Genomic DNA, 13,796 nt, shown 5'->3' with positions numbered 1-13,796 from the left:
TTTTTTACCTGCCTGAGAGAGCTGAACTATATGAGTGCAAATGTTTGTAGGACTGAAATATTTAGAAGTTCTACACAGCATCATTCAAGTTGGAAGAATTGTGAGAAACATGTAACTTTTGATTCTTTTCGTTTTTTTTTTTTTCTTATTCAGTAAGGGTTTAACTAATACACTCAGGCCTTGCCTACACTAGGTGTTACGTAAATTTTCCCGCTATCAGCTTTCTGGACAGCCAACACCAGGCTGTAGCAACAGGTATTTCCCCTGGGCAGTCCTGTGCGGGGCGGCCACGCCGGCAGGGTGGCCCTGACGGTGGCACCTTGCTGCCGAGCAGTGGCGGGCGCTGGTTTAAAGGCCTCCTCCAGGCATCCCTGGGGCAGCAGACAAGCTGTGGAGCTACAGGTTTACTTGTCTATGCTCTCTATAGATGTACACCGTATGTCATATTCGGTAGCCTCGTTTCTTGCCCTAAATGTGCATCTCACCCCTCCTGGCTTAGAGGGAAGGTTGACGTCCCTGAAGCCGCAGGTGCTGCCCTTCAGAGCAGCCGCTGGGGCAGAGAGGGCTCCTCGGCCCCCGTTGGGGCGGTGGGAGCTCCTCGGCCTCGCTCCCTTGCCCTCAGCTTCCCGCGGAGCAGACTCCCTCTCCGGGTTCCAAGGCCCCTCGGGCACGGAAGGCACCGGCCTCTCGCCTCGCGGCGAGGAGAGGAGCGGGGCGCGGCGCCAGGAGCGCCCAGCCGCCGCCGGCGCTGAAGGAGTTAAAGGCGGGCGGCTCCGCGGAGCTGCCGGGTGTTGTTGGTTTGGCCTCCGCCGGCCACCGTCGTCGCTGCGGCGCTGGGTGGGTGGGGACCGGGCCGGCATGGCCGCCGCCGCCGCCGGCGGGGAGCGCGGCGAAGCGGAGCTGAGAGAGGAGGGGATGGCCGGTGCCGGCGAGGAAGAGGACGGGGATGAGAATATCCTGTACGACCTGCTGGTTAACACCGAGTGGCCCCCGGAGACGGAGGTGCAGGTGCGCGTCGCCGCGGCACGGCCGGGGTGCGGGGGAGGGGACCGGCCACGTCGGCGCGGGCGGGGGTGAGCCCCGCTGCCCCGGGGGCTGGGCGGAGGGAGGCCACCGGCCCTTAGGGTCGTGGGGACGGGCTCCTGCCTCCGGGGAGGCTCGCCGGGCTGCCCCTTCCGCTCGGGGTAGGCGCAAGACCGGGGAGGACAGCAGGGGCAAGCCTAAAAGGTATCCTGCGGTCATCCTGCCGCTGTCGTGGCTTCGTGTCGCTTAACCCCCGCGGTGTCACCCTTGACTGTGCCGCCTGGGGTGCCCTAAAGTGTTTTTTGCTCGTCACCTGTGAACGCTGTATGTCAGGTTTTACTGTTGAGCTGATAGGAGGGAAGCTGTGAAGTCCAGGTCTCATTTCCAGAAACAGCTGTACTGAGAGCAGTGGAAGCTGTCCTGGTGAAATCAAGGTGTTTATCGAGCTTACCTTGTGCGAGGAAAACTGGATCCCTCTCCAGACTCGTATAGCAGAATGATTGCATATGTATTTTCAGAAGTGGATTAAAAGGCAGAAGTACATCCCTTTGTGTCTACAAGGCACACAAATGGATGCTTAAAAGGTTGGAAACCATTGTTCTTGTATTACAGTTTTTTTCTTGCTTCTGTCTATTTTTCATGGGTCAGTGGAAAAGCTGAGAATCCCTTTCATCTTTGCTTTTTCATCTTTTCCCCTGCAACGGGCTGAGCTAGTTGCCTCTGTCTACTCTTGTCTGACTTGGACATAGAGGCTGCAAGCAATGTGGTTAAATTTCTTCCTTGTAGTGGCTTTCAAGTCCACTGCAGTTGTTAATGCATTTCCCACTGAAAGTAGTTTATGGAAGTATTTTAACAAAGTTTTATGCTTGCTGGGAACATCTGAACAGAGATGTAAAACATCACAGGTGGAAAAATGTACCTCGTAGTAATTACTAAAACCATTTTCTTAAAAATAGATTTCTGTTTATCAAAAAGATTTTTTTTTTTTTCCTTTTGATCTGTAAATCCTCAGTTGCAGCAAGAGGTATGGGAGTTTGGAAAAGATGTTTGCTTGTTACCAATTACTAACTTTACAGGTTGCTCGTATAGGTGAGTAGACAGTTGCACCTACTTTTATTTAACTGTATTGTGAGAGATGGTAAATAGTGTTTGTTTCTAGTAACATATGAAAGCGATTTACATGTCTGCAAACTGTGAGGAGGACTTAGATGTGGTGGCACGAGACTGTGGTTCTATAACTGCGTTAAGGGGACACATTTACAACAAGTATCCCTTGTCTTCTGCTGCTATTAGTATTCTTCAAGTTGTATGGTTAGTTGGTTAAAGAACTGGTTAGTCTGAGAAACAATCATATTGTTTCATTTCCTTTTGTTGAGTGGTCACCCTAGTACTCGCGTAGGTACCAAGGCAGGTGAATGTGACAGTCAAAACAGAGCGAAGTGTGAGACCTCCCTTTGGTGGCAGCGGGCCAGTGATCATGGAACCACAGTCTGAGAGTCTTCATCTGCCCTGATAGAAGTTCTGAGCATCATAGAATTCTGCTTGTCAACTTCAGCAAATCATAGAATTACAGAGTTGGAGAGGACCTCTGGAGATCATCTAGTCCGGCTCCCCAGCCAAAGCAGGTCAGCCTAGGGCAGGTCACACAGGAACTTGTCCAGATGGGTTTTGAATATCTCTGGAGAAGGAGACTCCACAACCTCCCTGGGCAGCCTGTTCCAGTGCTCTGTCACCCTCAGCGTAAAGAAGTTTTTCCTCATGTTCAGGTAGAACTTCCTGTGCTCCAGCTTGTGCCTGTTGACCCTTGTCCTGTCACTGGGCACCACTGAGTACAGCCTGGCCCCATCCTCTTGACACCTGCCCTTTAGATATTTATAAGCGTTGATAAGGTCCCCTCTCAGTCTTCTCTTCTCTAGGCTAAAAAGCCCCAGGTCTCTCAGCCTCTCCTCATAGGAGGGACACTGGCCCCCTAATCATCTTGGTAGCCCTCCGCTGGGCTCTCTCCAGTAGTTCTCTGTCTCTCTTGAATTAAGGGCCCCAGAACTGGACACAGTACTCCAGGTGTGGCCTCACCAGGGCAGAGTAGAGGGGGAGGAGAACCTCCCTCGACCTGCTGGCCAGACTCTTCTTAATACACCCCAGGATGCCATTGGCCTTCTTGGCCACAAGGGCACATTGCTGGCTCATGGTCATCCAGTTATCCACCAAAACTCCTAGGTCCCTCTCTGCAGACCTACGGTACAGGCTGTTTTAAACTTGGTATTTCCTGCCTATTTACTTTATTTTCAAAATAATTCCAATTTGAAATGGCAGAAAAAGGAAGGTTTGAAAATATTACGCTATGTAGTTTGTTTGGATTTACATTTTTTGAAGACTGTCAGTTGCCAAGGACAGTTCTGATACTGTTTTTACAGTTCTAGTGGGAAATTGATTTTACACTGACATACATAGGCAAAGAATTATTTTGTCAGCGTGATTCAGTTTTTGCCTTGACATGCCTTAACAGTGATATTATTTATGTGATTGTGACTTTCCCTTTGGAACATCTGTCTCTTCTAATCCTGGTTTATTCACTGTTTTCAGAAAAAGTCACAAAATGTCCCTGCCTTACTACTTGTAGAACTAGGTGGTTTGGAATGAGTGAGGTAAGGGACAGCAGAAAGGGAAAGGAAGTTGAATGCTGCGCTGGAAAAGTAGATTAAATGTCTTCCTATGCAATCGTCTAGGATACAAAGCAAGGCCTTAAAACAAACTTTTCACAGCTCTTTGTTTTATTTTTCTGTTATCTCATTTGGGGTGATTGATTTTTAATTCCAGAGTGCTGAGCGCTTACAACTGTATTTATGACTGTTGGAAGATGAATCCTGTGATGAACTTGTAAAGTTGTATTAAATTCAAAACACTGATAAAACTGTCATGAAATTTTTAAGTTGGACCCCCAAACTACCTTTAATTTTTGTTCTTGTTAGTATCCTCATTCACCTGTATTGAATTTCCCTAGAATAATTTTTTTTTGGTGAGGGGAAAATAACAGGTATTTGTAACAGGGCACATGCAAGGAACTGGCAAAGCCAGAGAAGAGTGTGGTGTGGAAACCAAGCAGTCTATATTCAGTGTAATGATGTGATTTTATATAATGCACTGTTTGGGAACCCTGAAATGGATAATGAGACTAAAAGGAATTACTGAGTAGTTGATCAGTGCAAATAGTGAATGAGGCAGTGGTTGTGGAGGAGGTTGCAGGGAGGGTTCATGGAATCATTTGTGGAAATACAGGCAGGCTGAACTTTTGCTTTTCTCCAGTAGATAAGTACTCTCTGTCTTCTGAAATGTATCGAATGTATCACTTGATTCTGTGGGGTTTTTTCATTGCCACCTAATGTTTTGAGATTTCTCTTACATCCTCCTGCTCCACACCCCCCCCCCTCCCCCCATAAGCTTGGTGGGTGTGCAGCAAAATCCAAAACTAAGTGAATGTCTTATCAGTGAGGAAGTTACTTAGGTTATATTTCTGCAATGCTGTAGTGAAGGAGAATTTGATGTTCTTCCAAATGGGAATGAATTAAAAAAGAAACAGAGCACATGTAGTAGCCATTGCTATTGCTGGGGTGATAGGAATATATTACAAAAATTAAAATTCAGGTCTTTGGACGGTAATAGTAAATCAGTTTTGTGAAGGGTGTAAGATGTGTGGAATAGGAGCCTGTAGTTTAGGATCAGGAGAGGACACTAAGAATATTAACAAAAATTCTGAAGAGGTATAAGCAATTTATGGAAATGTTTTTACTGCAAACTTTTCTTAATCCAAAGACTTTGACAAGCTCTGCTTTCTCTAGGACATTGAAGCTCTCCCTGAGGTACTATGATAGCTGTAAGAAATAATTTATACTCTCACTTATTTTACTATAATGCCTTGTTATTTCCTGGTTAATCAACCTGCATTTGGAATATTATCTATTCAGCTGTGTTGGATTCTTAGATGATGTGAGATGATAGCCTGATTATTTGGAAGACTATTTCTGGATTGCGAACTTTGTACAGAAAACTGTTAATCTTTAACTTCAGTAATTTAAATTTGGGAGCCCAAATACCTTTTCTTTTAAATGTGGAATTTTGATAAATTTGTGTGTCTTTCAGTGTTTGCTGCTCTATAATTTGGAGTGAGAGGTCTGAATCTTTCAGTTAGCAAGTAATGATCTGCTTTATGTATTCTATACTGAAGGGAAGAGAAAGTTCATTTGTTACTTACTCTAATGCTCAGTTTGAGGTGCTCTAATATTTTCACTAGAAAAGTGTAAACAGGACTGCTTACTTTGAAGATTTGTGTGTGATGCCTTCCTTATTGGTTATTCCTTGTTTTCCCAGTTTAATCCCTTTTTTGTAGAATCATTCAGGTTGGAAAAGACCTTTGAGATTGAGTCCAACCATCAACTCTGCTCTACCCAGTACACCCCTAAACCGTACCGCCAAGCACCACATCTAAACAACCTTTAAACACACTAAGGGATGGTGACTCAACCACCTCCCTGGGCAGCCTATTCCAATGCCTGACAACCCTTTCAGTGAAAACATTTTTCCTAACCTCTATCCTAAACCTACCCTGATGCAGCTTGAGTCCATTCCCTCTTGTTCTATCATTAATTACCTGTGAGAAGAGACCAGCACCCGCTTCTCTACAATGTCCTCTCAGGTAGTTGTAGAGAGCAATAAAGTCTCCCCTCAGCCTCCTGTTCTTAAGACTTAACAGCCCCAGTTCCCTCAGCCGCTCTTCATAAGACTTATTCTCCAGACCCTTCACCAGCTTCGTTGCCCTTCTCTGAACACGCTCCAGCACCTCAATGTCTTTTTTGTAGTGAGGGGCCCAAAAGTGCACACAGCATTTGAGCTGCAGCCTCACCAGTGCTGAGTACAGGGGCACAATCACCTCCCTACTCCTGCTGGCCACACCATTTCTGATACAGGCCAGGATGCTGTTGGCCTTCTTGGCCACCTGGGCACACTGCTGGCTCATGTTCAGCCGGCTGTTGACCAGCACCCCCAGGTCCTTTTCTGCCGGGCACCTTTCCAGCCGCTCCTCCCCCAGCCTGTAGCGCTGCATGGGGTTGTTGTGACCCGAGTGCAGGACCTGGCACTTGGTCTTGTTAAACCTCATACAATTGGCCTTGGCCCATCGATCCAGCCTGTCCAGGTCCCTCTGTAGAGCCTCCCTACCTTCAAGAAGCTCAACACTCCCACCTAACTTGGTGTCATCTGTGAACGCACTAAGGGTGCATTCTATCCCTTCATCAAGATCATTGATAAAGATGTTAAACAGAAGTGTCCCTAGTACTGACCCCTGAGGAACTCCACTTGTGACCAGCTTCCAGCTGGATTTAACTCCATTGATCACCTAATGAGTTTCTTACTTTCTTATGGGCAAATAATTTAACCTCTTCTTGTAGCTAAGAATATACATCCTATGTTGTTTTGTATTTCTTTTTTTTTTTTTTTTCTGTATTTGGAGAGTGCTTTCATTTGTATAGTGAGTGTAGTTGTTCCCCTCCACCTTAAGTAGAGCAGGACTGCTGGAAAGGCTGTGTGAGATGGTATGGAGTAGAGGTGGTGATCTGAGTGGCTGTGTTACCTAGTACAAAATGACATTAAAAAAGTTTTTCTTCAGAAGTTCTTTGTTTTTCTTAATATTTCTGAAGCTTTCACCAGCAGTCTTTATGTAGCTTAGCAGTTATATATTAGCATAATATGTTGAACACCAATTGCTTTGACTTCTGGGTATTGCAGATCAATCTGACATTTGTTTGGTGTAGAAAGAATGATTTATAATACCTTACATGAGAACATAATCAGAAGTCAATGTCTTTTGTTACTACCCAAAGACCAAAGCAAAGCTGAATCAATAGACAATCTGTACTATGTTTTGTTTATTACACCTAGCACTTAAAATATTTGGCTTTATAGCCTGTTTTAGCGTATGCAGTTAAATTACTCACTGTATGAAGTTGCGAGTAATAGAAAATACCTAAGGAACTTGTAGGCTAGCAGGCAACTTAAATTTAATTGGTGAATATATGTATGAATGTTGTATTTAAGTTAAAATGTATAACATAGTATTTGACTATTATTGTTGTATTTGCAGCCAAGAGGCAACAGAAAACATGGCGCATCATTTATCATCACTAGAGCAATTACAGGTAAATATGACTTGTTCTTATGTTCATGACTCTTAAGAATGATATGTGGATTGCTTGTAAAACTTACAATTTCTGCACTCCAGGGTGACTAGTGTAATGGAAATAGAGCGCAGGATGTGTTTTGAGGAAGATGTTTTGTGATTATCGATCTCACTATGTTATTTTTCTGTCATTTTTGTGAGCTTTCTTGTCTCTATTAGCTTATTGGGACAGACTAATGAACCATGTATCTAAGAAGTTTAGAAGCTTTGTGCGTTTGCTTATTGTTGTTGAGATTTTTTTTCTTTACCAGCTCTGGTATTGGGCTGTTTGCTAGTTAGGCAGTTCTATAAGGAAGATTTACATTCTGGTTATATTACATTGCCATTCAACACTTGGTTTATGCAGTAACCAAATTGTGTTTTCATCCAGTAGGAATTTATCTTAGAATTTCCAGAAATGTGTAATGATTTTCTTGATCTGCCATTTGCATTTGCATTTTCTCTAATATGAGAATTAATTGGCTGAGGATAGATTGTTTTTCCCTTAATACCTTTTTCTTTTGTGAGAGTTTCTGAGATTCTTCTGTGCAGTAAGCTGGAGAGTGTTTTAAAACTGCTACAAGTGTCATTTTTGCCTCTGTTTCTGTTGTAGGTCCCGCATTGTTTTTGCTTCGGTACATCTGGTACAGGTAGGTTTGATGAAAACAGAGCTTAATCTTTTTATTTGGTAGTATTTTATAGCTTTTTGATTTGATGGAAAGTTATTTTTAGTGAGAGTAAAATTGAGCACTTGTTTAGAGTATTGTACAAGCAATGCTTAGAATATTCTGTTTTCATAAGTTTAAGTTGTAACCACTTGAGTTACAGCTGAAGCCTATCTAGAACAGAGCTGGTGTATACTAGTTTCACTTTTTTGCTTCTATCTGAAGCCTGAATAAACTTGCAGCTGGAACATAACCTTTCTCAAAACACGTTTGTCCTCCTCACTCCCAACTGAGATATTGCAAGTGAAGCTGTTTTGTTTTGTTTTGTTTTGTTTTTTTCTTAAGCCTCAGTGACAGGTACGATGGCATGGCAGGATTTGCTTCCTTTGGGGTAATAATTTGGATTTTTTTTTTTTCTTGACATTTCAAACTGTCATACAAAAAGATTTAACTCGTTGAGCAATTTATAAATTTAACTTCTGATTCAAAAGGCACTTAGATGGTCCCAGCAACAATTGGGGTAAATACAGTATTCCTGGAGAATTTCAGCTCCGTGGTTGTACTGCTCTGTTGATGCTCTTGGCAGGTTTGAAAATACCACCAGTTCTCCTTTTTTAAGGGTATTCTGATGGTTTTGATATATATGGAAAGGGACATTAATGTGGCTCCCTGTGAAACAATACTGTACTTGACGTGAGTGGCAAGTGCTGTTTTCCCTATTGTTGGTGTTCTACTTGATTTTGCACCTCCTCACCCCTCCTTTCTTTTTGGGGTGGTGGTGGGTTTTATGGTGTTTATTTTTCTCCCCTGCCCCCTGGTAGTCGTATTTAAAGTCTGTTTTCTAGCTGTTATAATTGATTCTAATTGCTGTTTTCCTATATTTAATAAAAGGGTTTGTAAGGGAGCTCAGGAGGCCTCTAGTTTAAAGTCCTGGTAAAAGCAGGGAGAATATGGAATTCAGACCAGGTTCCTTGGGTCTCTGTCCAGCTAGGTATTGAAAAGCTTAAACGATGGAGATTCCAAAGACTCTGGGCAGCCTATTCCAGTGCCTGACTGTCTTCGTGTTGAAGAATTCTCTTCCTTATGTCAGCTGGGAACCTGCTCTGTTTTAGAGTCATTTAGGTTGGAAAGGACCAACTGTTAACCTAACACTGCCAAGTCCACCAAGGATTGATCATGGTTTTTTGTGCTCCTGCCATGCACCTCGGTGGCTCCTGTCTTCGTGATAACCTCCTAGGTATCAGAGAGCTGCTGTTTGGTCCCCCTGAAGTGTTCCCTTCTCCAGGCTAAACGAGTACAATTCCCTCAGCATCTCCTTGTACAGCAAGTGCTCCAGTCCCCTGACCATCTTTGTGACCCTCCCCGTTATTGATGGTGGTCTTGTAATGGGGGGAGGAGCAAAACTTGCTGCTGACCAGAGTATAAAGAGTGATGAGTAAATAATCAGTTGTCTTGATATGTGATCTTGCTCTGTTAATACAAACAAGGATGTTGTTCACCTTCACCATTTGCAGGGTGCAGAGTCGATTCATGTTCAGTTGCTAAAACCTCCCAGGTGATTGATGGTTGCCTTAAAGCTAAGTCATCTGGCATGTGTATCTCGGGAACTGCTTTTGTTAGTTGTATGTTCTCATTTAGCCTAATGGTTTTGTCATTTCAGCCCTGCAAAGTTTTCTCTGCCCACTGGACTGGTTCGTCTGGTTAGTAAGCAGATCAACTGGCACCTAGTACTTGCAAGGTAACTTCATGCATCTCCATTTTTGGCAGTCGTAAATGTATTAATGCTTCCTCTCCTTCCCCTTCTGTCCCCGTTGGTAATAATGCTGACTTAGTGTTGTGCTAAGGTCATGTTATTCTTTTTGGTCAAGGGAAATAGTGGAGGCTTTCACAAGGTAGCATTGGGAAAGAAACATCAGTCTGCTACCTAGAGAATTCCATGTGGCTTCCCTTTGTTAAATGCATCTCTCACTCAGTCTGAATGTCACAGAATCACAGGAAGGGACCTCGAAAGATCATCTAGTCCAATTCCCCTGCCAGAGCAGGACCCCTGGAGTAGGTCACACAGGAACGCGTCCGGCAGAATGTTCTGGCTTTTGAGGCAAAGTGGCTTGCAGTGCAATTGTTCTCAAACTCAAGTCCTAAATTCGATCAGTTAAAGACCTATAACTTGGCAGGATATGTAATATAAATTGCTTATTTTAAAAGTTGTGGAACGTGAATGCATACCCTCGAGACTTGTCTGCTGTTGTACGTATAGAGGGGAAGTGAGAGTTCCAAAGCTAGAACCAGCTCTTCTGCAGTAATTTTGGCAGCATGAGTGAGATCACTGGCTTTTAAAAACAAGCATAACTATGTGCAGAAAAATGGTTCAATGACATGAAGGTACTATAGAACGTTTTAGTTTCTTATATATTATCGCTTAATATGATCAGTGGTTCAGCAAGAGCTCTATACAGTTTAGAGAGATGACGATTCTTTGAGGGAAGCGATGATCCTTTTTGAGGCGCAACATGCCAGTTGCAATGTTCTGTGTTAGGTACAAAGACAGGAGAGTTGCTCTTAAGGAGACGACGTAACTTACTGAAGTGTGATAGTTGTTTGTTCCAGATAAAGCAATGCATAGTTTTAGATATTGCTGCTATAAAATTATCCATAGGTAACATCTAATTCTGACCTCCCCTGCAGCAAGTTTGTAGACATTGTTTCTCTTTTCTTAGTTCCACTAGGAAAGAGTGACAGATACATTTCAGTGACATGAAGGGAATTTTATTGTAGCACTGATTTTTTTTTTTTTAATTTATTTATTTTTTTTTTAAATTAAAAAAAAAAAAAAAATTTGGTATTTCCTAAGAAAGAGGAAAGTTGTATCTAACCTTGCAGGAAAGCACCTAGAGTTCTGATGCACATTTTGTAAGGACTAGATGTTAAATGAATTTTCATACCTGTATTTTTCTCTTTCAGCAATGGGAAATTGTTGGCAGTTGTTCAAGACCAATGTGTAGAAATCAGGTAACTTAATGTTATCTATTGCTTCATGACCACAGTTGTGGAGTTCCGAGAAAGTGTTTCTAGTCATTTACTGACCGTACTTTTCAAGATTTTTGTGGTGGTGTTTTTTTTTTTTTTTGGAATGTTATATATTGTGAAAGTAATTTATGGAATAATCTCAAAATGCATTATCACTTAGAAAGAAGCAGCCTTCTAAGTTCATGGCCATTCCCCATTTAAAAAAAAACCAAACAACATCCCACCCCCTGCCCCAGCAACACCCACCCCCATTATATGTGTTGTAGATAAATTTGTGTAAGTACCTATCTGTATCTCTTTCTTTTTTTGAAGATGTGAAAGAAAAACATTTAAGACCCTTCAAAATACTAAACCCAAATCATGGTCTTTCTAACCTTTACCTTTCTGTTCCCCCTAGAAATTCTCTCATAATAAATGGGACAAGGAGCTAGTATTCTGCTCCTCTGTAGAGTGGCTGGCATGTATAATACTTCACATTATTTTACATGTAATATGGATTGCCATAAAGACTGATGCTTTCCGTTTTTCTTCTGCTTGCTAACAACAAGCTCTCCTTTGCTAGTTCGAGAACACGTTCAGCTATAGAATGGATCTTGATTGAGTGTGTTTACTTGCTTCACAAAAATCCATTTGCTAGAAGGTCAGACCTTCTATTTATATGTAAAAGAAGCAAGTGTATGAAAATTGTTCAATCAGAAGAGGTGTGAACACCATAAATGTCAGCTTATAGACTGTAAAATAAGTCTTGTATTTCAATTGTATTAATGTAACTATATTCTTGCATTGTTTCTAAAATTGTAACCTAGAGAATACTGACTATTTTTTTTTTTTTTCTCTAAAGTTACGTGCTGAAGTTCTGAAATGCTGCTATGCTATTTTGAAGAGCATTGCTACTAAATGAGGGTTATGTGTTGGGAGGAGGTTTTCTAAAATACTATTTAGTTACTGTAGCTGCTTAAGGGTGAAGGCTACTATCTGCCTTTTTGAACAAGTAGTTGAATACATGCAGGCCTTTGAATTGGGCACTTAAGAGTATTTTTATAGAGTTCTGTTTATTCTGGAAAATTGAGGAGTGTGGTGGTGTGTTTTGTTTTTGTTTTTTGTTTTTTTTTTTTCTTATTTAAATCCATATGAGTCTCTTTCTGCAGGTCTGCAAAAGATGACTTTGGATCCATAATTGGAAAATGTCAAGGTACACAATATGGCAACCTCTACATCATTACTTAGTGTTGTCATTGTTATTCATGAATTGCTAAGTGGTGGTGTTGGTTTACTTTAAAGATAATGTTGTAAAAGCATTGGGAAGAATTTATTAATAATTTTGCTTTATGGCTAGCTTTGTTACTCTTTCTCATGAAACTTAAAATTAATGGGTTTGGGAGACGTATCAGGTGTTGGAGGTGATGTGTGTTGGTTTTTGTTTTTTGTTTTTTCTCCTCCAAGATAAGCTTGTAATGATGGTAGGCACCCTGCATTTTTTGATGCAGTTGACTTTTTGTTCTGTTTAAGGGATTATATTTATATTTCATTTTTAAATAACTTTTTTACTTTTTCGTAGTGCCAAAGGATCCTAACCCTCAGTGGAGGCGAGTGGCATGGAGTCACGATTGTACGTTACTTGCTTATGCTGAAAGCACTGGAACAGTAAGAGTGTTTGACCTAATGGGTAGTGAGCTTTTGGTCATTTCACCGGTAAGTGGTCTCTTAGATTAGATATAAATATAGTAGAACTTTTTGTAAGGATAGAGGGTAATTTCTACTCTTTGGCCTTTTTTAAATCATGGCTTACTGTATGAATACCATGCACAAATGTACCATGAAGTGTTTATCATATCATGGATATATGATAGTTAAACTTAATTCATGTGTAGCATGTGTAAAACATATCCTTTGTGCTATTGTATATAGTCAGAATCTTAATCTTTCTTTTCTTTTTCTTAGAATTATGGTAGATCTGAAGGTACATCAGATTGTGAAAGTGTAGAATCACCTAATTAGTATATGTACGAATAATTGCAATTTTGTAATTTGTAGCAGATTACAGAGCTGTAGTTTATATGTAGTGTCACTTATAAATCAAGAAATATAGTTGGTAGAGAAATAGAGGATTTTTTTTTTTCTTGGTATGAGAATAGATGATTGCTGTTGGCTTGACCCGCACAATATATTTTATATTTTGCATATTCAAAGGTTGTATTAAACTAATTTGGGAGGGTGACTCGAGTGTATTTCCTTAGTGTATTGTCTTTACAGACTTTACAGTAATAATTCTTCAAAATCAAGATAAAAGGAAGTGTATTTTGTTACTAGTACAAACTGTGAAACCGTTTTTTTAATACATTTTTATACAATATAGTAAATTTAGCTTCCTAGTTCTTTCAGTAATGAAGACACTTTCTTTTTTTTTTTCTTTTTTTTTCTTTTTTTATTTTGAATCCCCTTTCTCTCTCAATGTCTGTCTGCATTTTTGGGTAAAGACAGCAAGTTTTCCAGGAGATCTGAGTTACGCTATTGCTGGATTGATCTTTCTAGAATACAAGGCAAGTGCCCAATGGTCAGCCGAACTGCTTGTCGTTAATTATCGTGGAGAACTGAGAAGTTATCTTGTAAGGTAAACATAAATTTTGACTTACTTTGAGAAGGCACAGTGAACTTCAAAGCAGTTTTTTCCACTCTTTAAAGAAAATAAATCTGCAATAATGCATGTATTTTTTTTTCCCCCTATGTCTAGTGTTGGAACAAATCAAAGCTTTCAAGAAAGTCATAGTTTCAGCTTTAGCAGCCATTATGCCCATGGAATAACTACTGTCATTTATCATCCTGGTCACAGGTAAGTGTTCTGTTTGCTACATGACAATAATATGGAAATGATG

General features: G+C 41.2%; 1 protein-coding gene across 1 annotated transcript in view; it reads left to right on the top strand.

The window, feature by feature from the left end:
- Nucleotides 1–858: 858 nt before the first annotated feature.
- NBAS (NBAS subunit of NRZ tethering complex) overlaps nt 859–13,796 on the top strand; it is a 191,790-nt gene continuing 178,852 nt past the window's right edge. The window contains exons 1-9 of the mRNA XM_086460475.1: nt 859–1,008; nt 7,157–7,211; nt 7,845–7,881; nt 9,557–9,634; nt 10,858–10,905; nt 12,072–12,115; nt 12,482–12,615; nt 13,401–13,534; nt 13,655–13,753. Coding sequence (XP_086316601.1) covers nt 859–1,008; nt 7,157–7,211; nt 7,845–7,881; nt 9,557–9,634; nt 10,858–10,905; nt 12,072–12,115; nt 12,482–12,615; nt 13,401–13,534; nt 13,655–13,753 — 779 coding nt within the window. The remainder of the gene's footprint in view (nt 1,009–7,156; nt 7,212–7,844; nt 7,882–9,556; nt 9,635–10,857; nt 10,906–12,071; nt 12,116–12,481; nt 12,616–13,400; nt 13,535–13,654; nt 13,754–13,796) is intronic.

Source organism: Leptosomus discolor, chromosome 2 (genome assembly GCF_034619465.1).
Source record: "Leptosomus discolor isolate bLepDis1 chromosome 2, bLepDis1.hap2, whole genome shotgun sequence".
Classification (NCBI taxonomy): domain Eukaryota; kingdom Metazoa; phylum Chordata; class Aves; order Leptosomiformes; family Leptosomidae; genus Leptosomus; species Leptosomus discolor.
Note: the sequence above shows the minus strand (reverse complement) of the source record. Positions and strands in the feature narration are given on the sequence as shown.